The sequence below is a fragment of the Mixophyes fleayi genome, chromosome 1, assembly GCF_038048845.1.
Source record: "Mixophyes fleayi isolate aMixFle1 chromosome 1, aMixFle1.hap1, whole genome shotgun sequence".
Lineage (NCBI taxonomy): Eukaryota > Metazoa > Chordata > Amphibia > Anura > Limnodynastidae > Mixophyes > Mixophyes fleayi.
Window position 1 is genome coordinate 77833838 of NC_134402.1, and position 20868 is coordinate 77854705.

The 20868-nt window shown below is 40.8% G+C and overlaps 1 protein-coding gene across 14 annotated transcripts in view; it reads right to left on the bottom strand.

Annotated features, from left to right (window-relative positions):
- Positions 1-20868, bottom strand: part of TENM3 (teneurin transmembrane protein 3) — a 763547-nt gene that overhangs the window by 26015 nt on the left and 716664 nt on the right. For all 14 annotated transcript variants that reach the window (XM_075197350.1, XM_075197334.1, XM_075197322.1 and 11 more), the window contains one exon: positions 42-217. In XM_075197350.1, the coding sequence (XP_075053451.1) occupies positions 42-217 (176 nt within the window). The remainder of the gene's footprint in view (positions 1-41; positions 218-20868) is intronic.

Consider the following 20868-nt stretch of genomic DNA (forward strand, 5'->3'; position numbering starts at 1 on the left):
CTGCAATTACTTTCTCTTTTAAAAGTGCGACATGTACATACCTTGGACCATTGTATAGAAGGAATCAATTGAAGATAAATTGGAGGTAATGCTGACATCTTCCTCTCTGCTAGATGACTCTATATCCACTGTGATGGCCTTGTCCATTTCACCATGGAGATTTGTTACAACACCGGTTGGGAAAGTTACATTGGTAAGACGACCTTCACTGTTGTAGCTACAACCAAGAATTTCAGAAATTCAATATTTATGTCTGGTAGATCGCATTCCATGAATCAATGACTTGAAACTGGAGTCCAATATGTTTTGCACAGAAAGAAAATATTAAGTGCAATGTCTCAATTTGTAGTTTTATTTTAACTATCTGAAAGCATTTGTGTAGTTATATGTACTTTTTATTTTTTTACTTCACTGAGAATTATGTACATATTGGAGAAACATTAAAATGCACTGAAAAATATATATATTTGTTGTTTAAAGCAACATAAATCCCTCTGGTATACAGTGGATAGATAAATTGTGATGTTCGTTGTTCCTGCATTTACTTTTTTCTTCAAGCTGCTATAAATTATTTTGACAGATTGCCAAGTGCCAGGTTACTACCCTGACAACCACAGTCACGTGACATCTGATGTAGTAAGCAGTGAGCAGAAATGCCCCTCTTGTCATGATGTTCGCTCACAATAAAATCCTTCCCCCACCCCTCTTCCCCTACCATCATGTATATTAATTGATGGGTTGCTCTGACTCAGAGATCAGATGACCCTTTCCTCAAGAATGAGCTTAAGTGCTAAAACGCAAGTGCGTCCTAGCTGAGAGACTGTGCCTTGTAGTGACATCCGCACCAATCTCCTCCACAGAAAGATTCTGCAAAGGGAAGACTGAGTTATAGGAACACATAATAGAAAAATGACTTCAATATCATGATGAACAGTTACAATGCTGCTGTTTAAAAAAATAAAAACAAACCACAAGTAGCTTCAATTGTGTCTATGAATTAATATTCTTGATTTAGATTCATAGTATCCTTCCGTATTTCTAGTAAACAAACTCGTTTGTTTGTGACTGCTCTCTCAGATTTTCAGATCTGTGGACTTGGCCACAGGTGTTCTAAACTTGGCAAGTGGACTTTGTTATACTATTATACAAGCTAGAAATATTCCTGTAACAGATATTCCTGTATACATTATACATGTATAGTTTTCATTTACAGTACACAAAAGAAAAAATACCTTTTTTTTAAAAGGAATACATATTTTTTATAAACATTTTATTGAAGACGTCACACGCCGGGCCATCGGGCTGCGAACCTGATCCACGGCAGACTTACATTCTCCTGCCGGCTGTCCGCTTTGTCCTGGGGGCGCCGCTAACTTGAACAAGCATGCGTAAACCCGTCCTATCTAAATCCTCTGCTGCTCTCCTATTGGCCAATCAAATTGGCTCCAAACTTTAAAAGGCACCTCCCCTGGATGTTTGGTGTTTAAGTTACCTTCCGGAGCTAGATGTGGCTCTTTTCTTGTGTGGTCCCTGCTTGTCTGCAAAGCTGACTCTCTACACTCTATTCCAGTAGGATAACCTACTTGTCTGCAAAGCTGACTCTCTACACTCCATTCTTGTGTGGTAATCGGCTTGTCCGCAGAGCTGACACTCTTTTCACTTCATTCCAGCTGTACCTGCTGACTACAGGACTGACACTTCCTAGTGTATCATCCCAGTGGTAACCTTTTCGTCTGCAGAGCTGACTACCTACTCCTCGCTTCACCTCCATTCCAGTGAAAACCTGCCAGCTTTAGGACTAACACTTCCTAGTGTATCTGCTGCCATCCCAGTGGTAACCAGATCGTCTGCACAGCTGACTATCAACTCTAAGCTTCCTTGCTTACCCTTCCGTCCTATCTCTCAAAGGGGTTTTTGCTCTGTATTCCTAGTAGGGGCCGCGACCCGCGGGTCAGACGCAGGAAAGGCCAAACCGCCTTGCGGCGGTCCCTGGTCATTAGAATCCGTGCCCTACTAGAGTAGCACTAATCTGGGCAAACCTTAGGATTCGTATTCTGATATTGTGACAGTTATCCAATAATTGCCCCACCGAAAGTAGACCCTCCGCCTCCAAGGGATTCCATCTTGTTCTCTCCCATCAAGCATTTTTATTTAGGTTAGTGGAAGAGAACACAGCATAATATTGTTCTAGGTGGCTCCCAGTAACAGGGTCTCAGCCCTATTACATAATGGGGAGGGTAAGAAAAAAAGCCAATTATAACTTTTTTGGTCTGTGTTCTCAATGTAATTAGTATTTGTTCTTATTGGGACAACTGAACAGAACAACTTCTCTGGTTCTGAATGCTATTTAAATCAGAGCCCATCTGACTCTAATTATACTACTGTATTTAACATGGACTCATATTTTAAATAGTGCAGCAAATATTTTATACTACAACATCAAAGTGTATATTCAGTGGGTTAAAGGATCAAATAATAGTATGTAACCTGATCTATGCTTACCTTGGACAAAGTATTTTATTAAAATATATTTAAAACAAAGAACTAACTGTCATGCTCACTATGCAAGGGAAAATCATATTTTTATTGACGAAACACGTTAGTTAAATTTATAACCTGTACCATTGGGCGGGTCCAATGAGCCGGCATTCGTTAATCTTTATTTGTGCACCTAAAACTACTGCATATGCGAAGAAAGGGACTGTTATAATACACAAGAGCTGTGCTGATTCAGCGTGTGGATTACTGTGGAGAGACCCTGATCGTGAACTATTTCTGGCTGTGTGGATAATATGAATAGGAGTCCTTCCCTGTGATCGGGTAAGATTACCCCAAATTGCTCTCAGGTTTAAAATTGACGTGTAATTTATGTTTCTGATCGAGTCCCATAGGACGTCAGCATTACAACAGGAAGCACATAAAGATTATCTATACAGATTTAACCCAAAGGTGAATTGGCCATTCACTGTGGAGTATATACCCATATTTTATGACAGCGCTATATAAGAGATCTGACACTGCGCAATTATTTGTTACTGTGTGTCTGAAGTACTGAGTTTTTATACTATTTAATACAAGATCCGCCTACTCTTTTGGAACACCTTCAACACCAGGATAATCATGACATGCACAATGTTGTAATTATAATCACCTGAGAAGAATTTTTTTTTTTTAATATCTGTTATTTATTCTCTGCATTTTTGTCAATAGATGTTTTAATAAACAGAATTTATTTACAGTAATATGGATTCCGCACTATTTATGCTGGCTAGTATTCCTCAATATCAATTTTCTAGTCCTATGACGCACCTTTCATTATATTCTTTTATTAAAATATGCACAGCAAAAGGGAACAATCAGCATTGTGCGAACATAAGTTGCAGCCAACAAACACAAAGGGGTATATTTACTAAACTGCAAGTTTTAAAAGTGGAGATGTTGCCTATAGCAACCAATCAGATTATAGTTATCAGTTATTTAGTACAGTCTACAAAATGACAGCTAGAATCTGATTGGTTGCTATAGTCAACATCCCCCCTTTTTAAAACCCGCAGTTTAGTAAATATAAATCAAAGTGTTAGCTATCTGGATTAATGGGGACAGTAAGATGCCTCACAGGTAACGTTACATGCTTTGCATCAAAACTGCCAATTGCAGGACCTCAATACATCCCAAGAGCATTTAATGTGATTAGAATATATAATAATAATATCACTGCTGCAATATCTGGCACACAAAGCCATCTCCATAAATGTACAAACTGGGCAGGAAAATAAACATTACCCTGGCTTAGATGGAAATCTGAATGCCATAAATGACATGTGGTTCTACCCTGCCTCGGCATTGTGTGCTTTTAATACCAATAAAAGAGCAATTTTCAGAATAGAAAGCAGCATGTATCCAATTTTCATTCTACAAAAGGTGCAGTATAATTATGGTAAGTACTGCTATTAATACAAAAATGGGGTAGACTAAGCAGGAACAAACATATGATGGCTGCTAAAATAATGGTTTAGGTCACCTCTACAGTCTACACAAACATGCTAAAGGGTGACCTAGCACCTGTACCAAACACGAAAGGGGAAGTCTGTTCTGAATACACATAAAATTATCATAACAATGTAGTAGAATGAGGTGCACTCAGCGCAGAGCTTTCCTTTCTTTTTGCACCATAAGTAATTGGGAGACTACTATATCTCCTATTTGGCCAACAGCTCTCTGTATCATAATATATAAATATATATCTATATCTATATCGTATATATATATATATTATATATATATATATATATATATATATATATATATATATATATATATACACACACACATTTGTGAATTGGGCCACATCACTTAGCGCCCAAGCTGTTTTTTCTTTTCGCACCTGTACCAATTCACAAGTAGTTTGTGTTTTCACAAATTGACGGTAAATCAGACATAATTCCCATTTCATACGACAGTAATGGGTCTGTCACCATTAATTAACATTTTCTGATTCAGTTGTATTTTCAATTAAAATACAAAGATCATGTTAACCATTTGTTTTTGAGACTTAAAGCACCTTGGCTCAAAACTGCTGATTCTGTCACACGTCTGCTTTCACTAAGACTCGCTTACAAACAGCAAAACATGCAAACTTGCACAGCTCATCTTTTCTTATGCAAGTACGCCCAGTTTTATGTCCAACACATTTCAAGGCCGACACCCACATCACACCCCAATAAACACCCCTATAAAATGGGGGATATCCAGGGACAAATGCAGATTTTCTAGAGGTGGGTTTCCAAATGCTTAACTACGAAGGGGGTGTGACCATACCATGGAGAGGACATGACCATCCAATCTAAGGGGTGAGTTAACTAGCACCAGCCCCACCTCCAGCCTCCTACATATTTTTTTTTGCCATGCTGTGTGCACCAATGTTTATTGCTTGTGGTTCACCATTTGTGTTGCCCTGCTTTGCAGTGGACATATTTTAAATGTTTTTTTGCCTTCTAGTTATTTTTCTTTCCTATATAATATCCATTATACCCTCCTACATACTGCAGCCATATCTCTCATTGCCCAGTCAAATCTGTCATTGCCATCCTTTTTGCACCCTTTCCTGTTTGACTGCTATAATAATTGCATTTTTCCTTGTCCCCACTAAATACTTTATGGCCAGCCCCCCTGTAACATATTTTTTGTATTGGGATGAAACCACTGCTCCACCCTGTGCACCCTCTTGGAAATTGTGCAAAGCGTTTTCGATATTGGAAGCATACCATTTTGAAAACATTCTAGACAACCTATAAGATTTGAGGATATACTATTTTGCAGATAGCATACATTTTTTAAGTTGTAAAATGTGCACTAAACTAAATAAATCAGACTGCCCTAGTGTCAAGAGCAGCCTTATTACAAGAGAGTCCCTATAGATGAATGCAATTAAACAGTGATAGTATTGCACTCAAGCTTACACTTACCTGAAAGAGTTAACAGGTTTGCAGACCCGGCCAATGATGTGAAGGGGAGGTTCTTGGGTTCTTTTATAGTGGGTCCCATTTCCTGGTTGCCTCATTCTGCTTTGCAAGATCCCACCCACCCACGCCTGGTATTGGTTGATAGTGTAGTCTGGTTTTCTTTTATTGAGACCTTTTACATTGCCTCGATAAGGCACAGTGGGGAGGAAGGCACTGAGATCAGTGGCTGATATATACAGCACTATCATGATTGGCCGCAGGTATCTGTCCCCTTCGATGCAACGGTAACTCCTGTCCCTTCAGTGAGGGAGGGCATGTGAAGGTGATGAAGGGCATACACAGTGAACTATTTATGACTTTATATAAATATGTCACTGTTATGGACTGGAGGAGCATAGTATAAACAAATCACTAGATCCTAACTTGTCATTGATTTTACTGTATTAATGTTTGTCTTTAAGGTAATCTGTAGCTTTGCATGAATTTCATGTATGTGCAGGTTTTCTGGTCACTGATTATGTAGTAGGTCAATGGCAGTGGTGACATTTCTAAAACTATGCTACTACTTGTTTTGTTTAGTATAGATTTTAATTATTGCTCTCCCCCTCCACTCTTCCTTCCTTACCTCCACCATGATCCAGTCCTGACCTGGGCTGTCCAGCACCTGCTGCTATTGCACCAACTGTGCTCTTCCCCCTGTGCTCAGAGGTGTGATTATGTAGCATCGGCGGCCGTTAGGTTCCGCCCTCCGATGGCGAGAGTGTCGCGTCATTGGTAGCTGGGCGTGGCCACGGGAGCCGTACGTCGGGAGACAGACGTGGTCAGGTGGGAGCGGGGGTCTAAAAAGACTCTGGCTTCCTTCCATTCAGTGAGTGACCTGGCAGCCGGGACCCGGAACGGAGGTAGTGGTCCCGGGTCCCCGTTAAATGAGCAGGAGCACGGCAGGCGCCGCAAGCTGCCAAATAAATATAAGTCCCCTGTAGAAAGTAGTGCCTGGAGAGGCAATAAAGTAGGGGGGCACGGTAAGTGCCACGAGGGGCACTAACAGATCCCTCTGAGGGGAGTAAAAGTTCTTATTGATGAAGGGCAGCAAGGGAGCACTAAAGTGGGGAACAGTCATGCGGAGGGGGATCCCCATCCATTAGGGGTACCCCAGAAGAGGCACCAATGCAGAGAGAGAGTGCCCTGAGTGATGAAACACATGTATGACAGTGGGCAAGAGGGGGAGAGTCCCACTACAAAGGCCAGCATAAAGGTAGAGCCTTTGAAGAGAAGCTGCTGAAAAAGCGTGCCTGAGAGAGAAAGGCCTGGATGGATGGCAGCCAGAGACCCTAGATGTACGACAGCAGGGGGGAAAGAGAGCCCCTGAATAGAGTCCCGATGAGTGTTAGCACCCGGGGAGAGAGTTCATGGTCAGATGCCCTGTTAGCCGGATTCAAGTGTCCTAAGCAGGAGGGAAACTGGCATGTGTAACACTACGGTTGGACCCTGCACCAGGAGGAGTACTGTGAGTCAGCAAGACAGTATATGTCTAAAAGAAAGTGATGCAGAGATCCCTGACACCTGGGGTGTGCAGCAGCTATAAAATGTTCTGAAAGTGATCCCCCAAATAGTTTATGTAGCTTCAGCAGAGAGATGAGGGGAGGTCCCTGGAAATGGGGAATTACTCTGTACAGCACCAGTAGGAGCCCCCTTGGAAAGAGCCCCCATACTTGAGTGGGGGTCACTGCATGAAGGCAGTGTGGCAACAAGTTGAGAAGAAGGTTCCCCGACGTAGGGGATGGTGGACACGAGTCTGTGTATATGATTGGATCCGCTGATGCTGTGTAATGACTGTTCCTTCAATATCAGATGCGCGAACTGTCTGAAATACTTTACTGCTGTAAAGTGTGTGCTGGAGTTAAAGTGGTCGCATAACCTTTACCTGCAACTCTTATGCTCTTTTGAGCTTGAGGAGAAAAGAGGTTCAATAAAGTGTTTTCCTGTTTTGAACTGAGATGACCTGGTGCCCAATATTTAATTGCACTGCACCACAACACTGCACTAGAGTCTGTCAACAGGTGACTGTGTTAAACACCCATGTATTCGGGGGGGTTATCTGGTATGGGTTGCCCGTACCCACCAGCTAGCCGGGGTAAAACGTACTGACTGAGTATTGTAATACTGCCTGCAGAGCGATCCTTCACATTTATACACACTTCCTTACCTGCCCCATGATCCTGTCCTGACCTGGGCTGTCCAGCACCTGCTGCTATTGCACCAACTGCGCTCCTCCCCTTGTGCTCAGAGATGTGTGATTATTATTATTCTTCTTTATTTATATGGCGCCACAAGGTATCCTCAGCGGCATACAAAATACAAAAATACAGTACAGACAGTATACAAGAGTACAACAGTACAGAGTAAAATGAGTATAGCCAAGACTTCAATATCTCCAGGCATAGCAAGTACAGTGGTGTAGGAGTAGAAGAAATGGTAGTGAGACAGAAGGGAAGAGGGCCCTGCTCATATGAGCTTACATACTAAGGGGAGGGGAAACAGACAGCAGCACAAGGGGAGTCAGTAGAGGGGTTCAAGTACAAGAGGAGACAGGAAAGTGGGAGGTGATAAGAACGATAAGGTTATGTGGATGGTTGGTAGGCCTTACGGAACAGATGAGTTTAGAGAGCCCGTTTGAGGGGACAGGCGGATGGAGGGAGGTAGGTTGTTGCAGTGAAGGGGGCAGCACGGGAGAAGTCTTGAATTCTTCAACTAATCATGAGAGTGTGAGGAGATAATTTCTATGTTTATTATATGTGCCACTTTTGTGTGTGAGATACTACATTGGTCATACTGTGCCCAAAAAAAGAGTTTTTCTCTTAAGTGCAGCTGGAACGTGCAAAATCTTTCCCATTTCAAATATAGTATCAGGCCTGCTGTCTCTGGGGAGCAAAATGCTGTGCGCACATCCTGGGAGCATACATGAAGTCTCCCGTACCTCTGCCTGCGCTTTTATATAATCCTTTCCTACGCAATAAAATGTTGTTTTTCCACTTTGGTGCAATATAGGTGCATTCATGCGACCAATATATACATAGCAAGCCACGCCTTAATTCTCACATCGACAAGTACACATTTTTTGCAACCCTCAGATGTTGCCATTTTGGCCTCCATGTCCATATGGATTGCTGTAAAAGTGGGTGCACAACTTGCACAAAAGTAGGCAGATTACTCCACAAAAGAGCATTTGTGCTACAGATTTGCTCAACGATAAATGAGCCTCACAGATATCCTTCATATTCTAGGATATAAGAGGCAATAGACAAGCAGCCTAAACTTCCCTGCATGTGTGTATATGTATATATATATATATATATATATATATATATATATGTGTGTGTGTGTGTGTGTGTGTGTGTGTATATATCTCAATTGGCCACTTTTTATCAAGTATCTCCCTATGTATAGCTGTCATGCACACAATGAATCTACTTAAAACAAGATCTACTAGGGCACTTCACTCAGGTGTGCAGCTGTGTAAATACCTCGGAGTTTCCACACACAACTCCACAATAAAATACACTGTAATACACAAAATGGTACGTACACTGGCGCTCCCGTCCTTGAAACACAGAGAACAGTGTTCGTGTACGTACCATTTTGTGTATTACACTGTCATGCACACAGACTGTCCTAGCAACAAAGTGTCTCTGGAGATTGTATTCAGATGATGATAACCATATGGAAATTGTACCTTATTGGTGAATCATATGAACTAACAATTCAATGGTCCATCTGGCATCAATATCTCAAACTTAAACTAAACAGATCAGCTACTTAATTGAGCAGGAACGATAATAGGAGATACAGAGAGGATAAAGAAAAATACGAAATTAGAAGCCAAAAAGTCCCAAAATACTGACATGATGAGGTTCATTTGCAAATGTTTCAATTTATACCGTTCTGCAAAACCGTAAGTTTTAATTACTGAATTGTTAAATATTATAAGAAGACAGTCAATGTATCTTGAGTGTCAACAGAACAACCTCTAAATATCCTAACATTAGCCCAAGTTACAAACATATCTTCTCCAACTTTAACCTTAAACCTAACATTTGCTCAAGCTGTACTCCAAGCCTTTCCTAACCATAATCCTGGTACAATCTTAAAACTACTCTGATTCCTAACAAAGCTCTTTCTCCTTAAGTTCTAAAAGCATAAGAAACTCTCAGAAGGCATATTATCTACCAATGGAATCAAAGAAAAGGTGTTTTTTTCCTTGTACTGGTTTCCTAATAAAAACTATTATTTTTTTACACTTGAAAGCCATCCCTAGTGTTTTATAAAATGGTACATGGACCCATAAATGTTCTAAATTGAAACTGGGGCAGTAGATGGTTAGCAACAAGCAATTCCTTATGACCTATGCCCAGAGCTCCAGCTGTTTGGGAGAGACACTCTCCTGCCAGCGCCTGTAAACGAAGCTTGAAAATAAGGGATCTATTTATCATTGGTGGCTAGTGGGCGACAGTAACATTTTGCATATTTTCAGCAATAAAAAATGTACAACCACTGCTATTTAATATGCCAGGCCAAATAACCCCTCCTAAACTAACAGAAAAAAAAAAAAATCTTCACTGGCAGTTTAGCACTGTCATAGAAAGACGGAAGTGACCCTCTGTGGTTAATGCACATGAGCAGCTAAGGTCGCGTATGCGCATAGCGATGGAACCCGGCATAGAGGCACAGCTGTTTCTGTGACCGAGATGGACCCCAGTAAAAAGATAAGATAACACCATCTAGTTTTTTTCACTGCATGTTAAATTGGGTCAGATCACAGTCCCAATAAAGGTCTGAGCAACCTGCGTAAAATATCTCTTTAAAAATCTCTGATTTCTCCTGCTTTATTTAACCCCTTTATAAATTGAGAGAAGAGCTGCAATAGCCATGTTGGGCTCATTGCAGCTTAACAAATAGACCCCTAAAAGCTGCTCTTCTCAGAGGAAGCTGTGGGTCCAGCTGATTGGACAACCACCACAGCTACCCATTTATTGATAATTAGTAAAGAAAAGTCACAAAAGTTTAATATGACCAACTATGCTGTATCCTCATCATGTCACAAACTAGCTGTGGGTGATCCAGGTAAATCCAGCCTTCCCACCATTACCATTATATCACCATTATCATATGTCACATACTGAGGTTGAACAGTTCCATTGAAAATGCAATTTGTCTTCTTCTGATTCACAATGGCATCACCCCATGTCAAGAGTACAAAACCAGTGATTGCCACTGTTAGGACAAAAAACTGGAACCTTTATGGATTCTGCTTGTGTCCTTCTATGACTATTAAGAAGTACACCCACATACATAATAAAATACATTCTATTGCCCAAATCAGTATAATGGATGTTATCAGTTTTAGCAGGATAAAAGGGAATATGAGTGAGTCATTGTATCACTTTTTGTATCACCAGGCAGTGGTGTTAAATGATTGGGTAATAACCTGAAAAAACACATAATAACAGAATGGTGTAAAAATCAATCCACAATAAATTAATTAAATATTATTGCAGAACATTTAAATTGTCACATTTACGTGCATGTGCAAAAAAAAATGTACCGTAAATAGAAAAATTAGACATGTTATATTCAATATGTAATTTATGTTTATTAAGCAGACATAATTTCATAAGACTTATCAATTAGGTGCAGTGACTTACATTTTCATTAGTTTTATTTGCATTTACAAATGTAGGATCTCCACTTAGAAAAATATCAAAACTACTCACCTCTTAAAATGACTAACTCTATTTACATGGAGATCCTTCCTTTGTAGATATATAAATATAATATATATTTTACCTTTCCTGAAGCTGAAGTTAGCACAAGACCAAGTTTTGAACATGAATCATCCCCTACATTTATGTACACATATATACTGTATATTTTTCGTTGTCAAAGGTAAATATTCAGGAACGCAGTGTACAATAGTCTTCTGTGATGGTAATATTAAGTTTGCTTGCCGAGTCCATCAATTAGCGAAGATCCATTGTTTGCTTTCTCTTACCCAAAATCCCATTTTCTGCTTGCAAAGCTCTCCTGAGGTAATCCTCTCATAATACAATAATTTGGAGGCATGAGCTAATTGGGCTGGATATGATGATTGTGGCAGCATGGCTTAGTCAAGAAAGGAACAAGCAAAGAAGTGGAAAATTTGATCCCTAAATTTACTTATAACCTGCACAATGGTATAACATACATTTATGTCTAATATGTCCTACTTCCAACTTTGGAGCGGCAGGAACCAGGGCAGGAGGAGTGCCTACATCACAGTGGGGGCGTGGCCATGTCAAGATAGGGGCACTGGGACTAGCGCTTTTAAAGCGCTCGGCTGAACTCTTCCCCCCTCTTCCCTCCAATCACCCGTTCATTGTCGTACACAGCAGTGGCAGATAAGCATGGCACCTGTTCTCTCCTGTGGAGAAACCTCCAATCCTGACCTATGGGATAAATGGGCACTGCCCCGTCTAAACTGGGACAGTTGTGAGTTATGTTACATATACTCCACTGCATTAGTCACAGTTAACAAATTTTTGACGTTATGTGAGTTTTATTAGTTATATGCTATGATCAAGGCAGTTAAGCTATGCCTGTAAACTCATAAATACAAATAAATGTTATAAAAAGGTAGGTGAGTTGGTTCTGCCTTCTGCAGGACTCATCTGGATGTTAAATGATGATGATGTACACACAGCCAGGAAACAATGTCTAATATGTATTATGCAAATGACTGTCTGGATTGGTACTCCCAAAACCAGTCCTCAAGAAACCCCTAACAGGCCACAACTACAGGTGAGCTTTGCGTGTCGCAAGCTAACTGAAAGAGTTCATCAGACTTGATCTAATCTACTCAATAGTATCTGCTAGCACCTGCTCACCTTATACTGAATCTATGCCAACTTTCAGGGCAAAAACTCACAGTAACAAGATGAACACAAATTACATGGTAAGAAACATCAATCAAGCCAAGCAAATTAATCAAAGCTGGTGAACTGAGACAAAAACATAATGACAGTCTTCCGCTACGAGGTCTACAATTACATAAAAAAGAATAAAAATACTTATTTTTCTAAAAGAAATTAAGTTTTTAAAAGATCACATCAAGATGATAACTATTACTTTACCATACAACTCAATACTAGCTTGCGTTTAACATGTCTATTATTTAATTCTCTACACAGCATTTATGGTACTACATTTACCAGGGTTGTTGGCAGTAAATTTACTGACAGTCAGTAAAGAAGATGTCAGATTTATGTCATTAAGGAAAATGTTACTTCAATCATTAATAATTTATGCCACATACATTTTTAGCTCTGCACACAGTCTTTTATAGCATAATAATGAAATATACCACCCACGGTCCTCGGCCGAGCGCCGCAGTTGCAGACTTTGATTACCCTTTCTGTGACACCAACTACACAATCACTAAACAAGTAAAGCACATTTTAAAACATTTTATATTGATCCATGGTAGTACAACTTAAAGCATAAAGCTGGTGAGTTCACTTATGTAATGGGCCTGTTTGTGCATGCAACTTTTACTATCAAATGTTACTTCTAAAGTTGACGGGAAAGTTCAGCTAAGTGTATAACAAGGTCCGCCAGCAGGGGGATACAGGAGGTTCCAGTGTATGGGTTAGATTGTCGATAATCTGTCGGGGCCCTCAGTCATTCTGAATGGGGCCCCAGTTTTGAACTAAAGTGGGTAGGCCCTGTAATTGCTGTACGCCCTGGTGGCTGGCTTCTCCCCCAGGACCAGCCACCAATGAGGCCTTCTTTTCTAGTCCCGTCCTCCATCCTTCTTCTCCCGTCTAAGTGATCTCCTTCCCTCCTACTTCCCCTCCTCTAACCTGTCCGCTCTACCCCTCACCTCTACATGTAGCTGTGTGGCTGTCTACATCTGCTGTGTGAAAGGATGTGATGAATGTTATATTAATATATTATATAATATTGGGGTAAGTAATACTGTTATGTGGGGTTTGCTGGGGCAATTTTGAAAATGTCCAGAAACTCACCCTGTTCGCCAGGATACTTCCCCTGTACATAGTCTCTGGGCTGTTGCTAATACTAGTAAAACCTTCCCCACAGTCAGTGCAATATACAGGATATCTCTGTCTCCCCCTCCGTATCTGTGCTATGTTCATCAAAACACCATCCTCCTTCTCTGTGGTAAAGAACATATGGGAAGGGAATATTTTTGCTTCGCGTGTCATGGCTCCACACTACACCTCCGCGTCCACCAGACCAAGGGGGCGGGGGATGGTTATGGAGAAAAGCCCTATCTGTTTAATCAGTAATGGGCCCCACAATTTCTGATGTCAGCCCTGGGCATAACACAGGTTTAATAAAGATATTAGGGTGTGAGTGAGTGTTTGCTTAATGAGAGAACTAAAATAGTTTTCTTTTAATCATATCAGTTATGAATGTCAGTGATTTACCTACTGAGGTGATATGTTGCACTGAACTGTGTGTCTGTTTTACCTGACATTGTGATTCCAGTTTACTTACTATCACTCGACCCAATCCATTCTTCCACTAATTGCTAAGCATATCACTACATCACATGTCTACAAAGTCCCTAATAATAAGTGTGCTGAAGTAGCTTTTTACAAAGTGCCTGAGTTTAAGCAGGGGGCTCATAGGTCAACCCCAGGTGAGTGAAAAATTACATCACCCAGCATTGCTGTTAGTCATACCCTAGAGCTTGTCAGCGGGTGAGAGGGGGAGAGAGGAGAGCGCAAACACAGAGAGAAGGGGAGTGAAGGTTCAGAATGATCTGCGCACAACTGCTCTCTGGATATAACTGTAGCCAAAGCAGCAACTACAGCAGAGCTGAGTGCTCTCCTAGAGCAATAACAACATACTTGCCAACTTTTCCTCATTGGCTTCAGGGAGATTTTGGAGGAGGCGGGTGTGCGGAGGTGGGGTTGACAAACTGCATCATTTTGGCCCCGCCCCCTAAACGAGTGTCTCAATTCTGGCCAATTACAACAGGGGGCGAGGCAAAGATGACACGATATTTGCAGCATTAAGCCCTGCCCCCCACCACTTATCTATTGCGGGGCAAGAACCGGGAGGTTGCCCTTCCTTCCCGAGAGGTCTCTCAGAAATGCGGTAGTCTCTCAGACATTCCGGGAGAGTAGGCAAGTGTGCATTAAAGAAAAGCAGCTAATGAATCTCTAGAGACTGAAGTGTCTTTTACATTTCTGTCTCCATTACTGAAGTCGTATTGTTTAACCTGTCAGATTAAATCTTGGTCTCCATGAAAATGGCCACCTCCATAGGCATCAATACATGGACATAGAACACAATTTCTAAACTGTGTCATCATGCCACAGTTGGCGAAGCCAACCACGTCTTGTACTGACTCAGCATCAGGGAGAATGCCAGACTCTTCAGGGAGTGAGGGAGATCACCCCTATTTCAGGGAGTCTCCCTGACATTCAGGGAGAGTTGGCAAGTAGGAATAACAATAAATCTGATGGTATAACTGCATGGCTGAAGAGCACAGGAGGGTGCTAGAAAGGTACAGTTGTGTATTAGTAAAAGCTGCAGGCAGGCATATATAAGCCATTAAATGAAAATCATCTGTAAGTCTAGACCCCTGGCAGGGGCGCGCGGAGGATTGTCGGGGGGGGGGGGGGGTTCTCCCCGCTGACCCCAAAAAAAAAAAACAAAAAAAAAAGCAGCTCTCCGTTTCGCCACCGCTGTCCTAAACAGCAGCCACAGCGCTGTCTAAGAAGCGTCTGCGGCGGTGCTGTATACAATACAGCACCGCCGCGGACGCTTCTTTGACAGCATCGCGGCTGCTGTATAGGACAGTGGCCACTTTGTTAGCGCAGGGGGGGTTTCTAGAGACTCAGAAACCCCCCCTGCGTGCGCCACTGTGTGGTAAGACAACCATACTGCAGAGCTCCAACTTAAGTATTGGGCTCCTATAAAATGCATTTCTCCTATACAGGTCCTCTAAATATGGTGCAGTTAGCACATCTAATGCTTCCACTACACTTATATCCAGTAGACTGACCAAACTGATATTTATTTGATTCCAGTTTATAGACCATTTGTGTTATTTTAAACAAGATAAATAAATAGAACCCTGATAAGTATAAACATCTGTCTATATTTTGGCAGGTTTAGAGGGTTTTTTTACATTTCACCCTGGTAGTTTTGTCCCTGACAATACTGTTCTCTTGTTCTGAATGCTGTAACTGCTCGGAGCTTGTCAGCGGACGTGTATGTTATAGAAGGGAAGTATCATGTCATGTTAGAATGCAATATAAGTTGTCTTGGAGGTAGTAGCCATAGAGATTGCATTTAAATATGAACAATCACATGATAGAAATAGATGCTTACATCATGAATATCATACAAAACTATGTAAATATTTTAATAGTAAATATGTTAAATCCAAGCAAAAAATCATATGGTTCTTGGTACACAAAGTCATACATAACATAAAGAGAGTCAGCAAGTAAGTGACCGCTGATGTCTGTAACAGGTAGTGGTGAGCTACAATGCTTTTACTCCATCATTGGTCCATTTTCTGAATCACTAACATTACTGTACACAAACCTTTGTTTCAAGCTTACTGCATATACGATTTATCTTACTATCTTACATTTGGCTCTGTTCAGTTCTGTTTCCTTGGGTTATATTTTAATTACCGTGAATGTTAAGTGGTGAAGAGCCAAGATGCCAATGTAAATGCAAGCAAAGGGCTCTTTCACCGCTTTCTGCTATTTAAGAAAGGGTTAACACTGGAGAAATCAGAGATTTCTCTGGCCTTAATCTCATTAACGGAGTTTACCGCTGTCCCCATAGCGCTCTATGAGAACAGAAGCATTAGATAAGCTGCGAAAAGCAGGATGGTGTTACTGGTATTTTACAGTGAGATCCAGCTGAAGCCTCTCCGGGTTCACTAAATACCTCTTCTGTGATAGGGCTGTGTGCACGCTCATAGCGCTACGTCCATTAGAATAGCAAAAAATCATTGTATAGGATGATGATCATGGGCGATCTTTACCAGGGCTGCACTGGGAGCCCCTGCATGATAAATTCTAGCAGTGTTTCATTAAGCATCGCTGCGATTTATATTAGCCATACATATTGTCACTGCATGCTATTAATACATTACATTGAAAAAAATATAATTCAGGACTAATTTGTTAATAATAAAGAAAATCACTGGGAAAACAATCAGTTATAGAAATGTGAAATTACTTTTTATTTTTAATATTATTTAGAAAACAAATGTGTTGAAACATTGCTATAGATCCTTTTTGTATTCCATTCCAGTGATATAAGAGCTTTACAAGAAAGTGGACAGTGAGTTCAGGTTTGCTTTATAGCCAAAGTTATATCTGGTTATTACATTGCTTCAATTATTAAGGCAGCAGGTCAGGGTCACAGGCCCCTTCCTATTATGCCTACATGGACAATCACATTCTCACTTTCTTTTGTCAGCTATAGATTAAACATGACCATTCATTTATTTTATACTAAAGGGACCATGAAGAGAATGTACAAACTATATCACACAAAAGTAAGGCTAATAAACATATAACATCTTAGAAGTAAAATAAAAATAAAGGGTAAATTCTCAGTCCTTGCTTATAATCTGAGAGTTCTGTCTTCACTGCGAAAACATAAGTATTATAAGGAATAATGCACCCGTACTGTAAATGATTATAGATATTAGATGTCGCTTTGAGAATAAATCTATATGTGGCTTCTAATATCTTTATAATTTATAGTAGTGTGTACATTATATTATAAGTATTTCACTTCAGCGTTTTTCATTACGGATATTAGTAGTACATCTATTATTGCCTAGGTTTATAGTGTGTTGCTCTCTACAGTCTATTCACCTTTCTCTGATATGATGCAGCGGTCTAAAGAGACAACCTCCAGAGTGCTACACTTGGAAGACCGTTATTAAAGGAAGGTTGGGTCAAGGTGATCAACCCATCCAATGATAACTTTAATGGAGGTTTTGTTTGCTGGTTAAATATTCAAAATAGATTGTGACAGTATATTCTCTAATCTTATTTCATAGTGCCAACTCTCCCAGAATATCCGAGAGACTCCTTAATTAAGGGGAATCTCTGACTCCAGCAGACAACTCTCCCATAAAGTCCCTTATCTGTCTGAAAGTTGGGTGAGGATGTGCCATGGTGACGCAAATTGTAGTGAGTGGGCAGAGGCGTGACTAGCATCATCATTATACGTCCTGCCCTGTCCACTTGATGACATCAATGCCATCATTAAGTCACACTCATGTCTCTTTTTACACCTGCCCTCTGCAGCTCCCAGAGGAGATGTATGACAAGTATGAAAGTATTTATGGCTTATCTGCAATTGTTTTCTATACTATAGAAAACAACTACTACAGTGTTCAATTCCCTTTTGTCGGTGGGCTGGCTACAGCAAGTCCTCTGTCCATGTCCGGCACTCTCTACCTCATCACTAATCCAACATAATGGGGTTTGAACTAAGTAGCACAACCAATTTTCATGCTACTCTGTTGAAATCCGATGACATTGACAAGATGATGCGTAGGTAGATGGCAGGAGTTTTAGCCAATGAAAATGCTATATAGACTACTCAATTGTTCCTCCGGGCGCCGCCAGAACGAGCGCGTTAAAACTATTACCGTTACTACGGTAAACTTGCTCGTAAAAACCGTTAATACGGTAGTTTACTCGCTGAATTTCATCTCGCAGCTCAGGGAGCTGCGAGATGAAATTCAGCGAGTAATTACCGTAGTAACGGTAATAGTTTTAACGCGCTCGTTCCGGCGGCGCCCGAAAGAACAATTGAATACCCCCCCTAGAGTGTATACAGAAAATACTTACAGAGAGGATAGGGGGTATTTGTAAAATAGACTAAAAAAAACGATTGAGAATTGCTGGAGATCCTGATTTGCATCCCCGTGGCAACTCAGTATGACCTTGGTCAAGTTGCTTCGTCTCCTTAGGATTCATGCACCAAAATTAGATTGTAAACTGAAGCAGACATGGAAATGCATGAGTTATATAAATATATCACAGTAAAACGTACAGTAAGATCACAATTATCCCTTTAAATATGCTATTGTTTGTGTCACAAATACAAATGCTGATCGTGCCTACAGCTATGGCAACCATTGTTGACAAGAGGAAACCAGACCTATGTTACTTCAAATGACTGCATAAGATAAAGTAATTTCCATCAATTTCTTCTATATGAGGCACAACTGTAAGAAATCCATCATTTGCCCACTTTTTCCTTTATTATACGTACACGTTTTACTTTTTAATGCCAATCCAATGCACGGCTTTGGAAGAGACTTGCTTAGTGTAAGAAACACATTAAAATGTTTTTTTATTGTTTAACTATGCAGCTTAACGATTATTTCATCATATATTATAACACTGTATTTCTTCAAACTTGGCACTTTGATTCACAGTGGCCTTCAGCTATTTAAGTGTATTCTAAATTGTGAAGAATTTAAAGATTTCCTTTTAAACTGTGCAGGTCCACCTCTGCCTAATTAATTAGAAATATATTTTCTGTATGACAATAGAACAAAACGAAAAATCGAGTATCATGACTTTTTCTTTAATACAAAACTGATATGAAGAATAAACCATTGTTAGATAAGACAATTACAGTCATTTAATGCGGGTAATTTTTTTTTACTACTCTCAAATAAAATGAGGGGGTAGCATTATTTTTAATAACTTCTGAAACCTCAGGTTCAATTTTTTCTTCTAACAAAAAGAAACATCTACTTGTTTTGTAGATGTATTATTGCTATTATTGTTACCAAGCAACCCTACTGGCAGGTCATTAAAAAGCAAGGCATAATGTGACCCATGCTCAGTCACATGGTTTTGCCAACATATGATTGAGATATCCATGATCAGGTGCATATATACACCTCATATTGAATAGACTCAGAAACAATTCTGGTTTATAACTAATTACGCCTTGCCCCTCGTCCCTCAGACTAAGTTCCTTCTTTTAAGATACACAAAACATTACTGGTTGCCAAGTGTCTATTTTCAGAACTCACAAATTGTAGAATTATAGAATAATGTTGTGAATTTTAAAGCATATGTGGAAGTGGAAGCAGCCTATTATGATTGATTTTTTAATCAGCATATGTTGGTCATTTTTTCAAGAGAAAGAGGAGGAAGCGGAAGAGGGAGAAAAGGAAAAGGGAGAAGAGAGAAGGAATAGGAGTAAGAGGAAAAGTGGAGGAAGAGGATAAGGAGAAGAGGAGGAAGAGGGAGAAAAGGAAGAGGGAGGAAAGGAAGAGAGAGAAGAGGGAGGAAAGAAAGAGGGAGAAGAGGGAGGAAAGGAAGAGGGAGAAGAGGGAAGAAAGGAAGAGGGAGAAGAGGGAGGAAAAGATGAGGGAGAAAAGGGAGGAAAAGATGAGGAGAGGATGAGGGAGAAGAGTGAGGAGAGGATGAGGGAGAAGAGTGAGGAGAGGATGAGGGAGAAGAGGGAGGTAAGTATGAAGAAGAAGAGGGAAGAAAGGATGAGGGAGGAAAAGATGAGGGAGAAGAGTGAGGTAAGGATGAGGGAGAAGAGGGAGGAAAGGATGAGGGAGAAGAGGGAGGAAAGGATGAGGGAGAAGAGGGAGGAAAGGATGAAGAAGAAGAGGGAGGAAAGGATGAGGAAGAAGAGGGTGGAAAGGATGAGGGAGAAGATGGAGGAAAGGATGAGGGAGAAGAGGGAGGAAAGGATGAGGGAGAAGAAGGAGGAAAGGATGAGGGAGAAGAAGGAGGAAAAGATGATGGAGAAGAAGGAGGAAAGGATGAGGGAGAAGAGGGAGGAAAGGATAAGGGAGAAGAGGGAGGAAAGGTTGAGGGAGAAGAGGGAGGAAAGGATGAGGGAGAAGAGGAAGAGGGAGGAAAGGAAGGTGAAGAGGGAGGGCAGAATGAGAGAGAAGAGAGAGGAAAGCATGAGGGAGAAGGGGAAGGAAAGCATGAGGGAGAAGAGGGAGCAAAGGAAGAGGGAGAAGAGGGAGCAAAGGAAGAGGGAGAAGAGGGAGCAAAGGAAGAGGGAGAAGAGGGAGCAAAGGAAGAGGGAGAAGAGGGAGCAAAGGAAGAGGGAGAAGAGGGAGCAGAGGGAGCAAAGGAAGAGGGAGCAAAGGAAGAGGGAGAAGAGGGAAGAAAGGATGAGGAGGAAATGATGAGGGAGAAGAGAGAGGAAAGGATGAGGGAGAAGAGGAAGATGGAGGAAAGAAAGGAGAAGAGGGAGGAAAGAAAGGAAAAGAGGGAGGAAAAAATGAGGGAAAAGAGGGGGGAAAGAATGAGGGAGAAGAGGGAGGAAAGGATGAGGTAGAAGAGGGAGGAAATGAAGAGGGAGA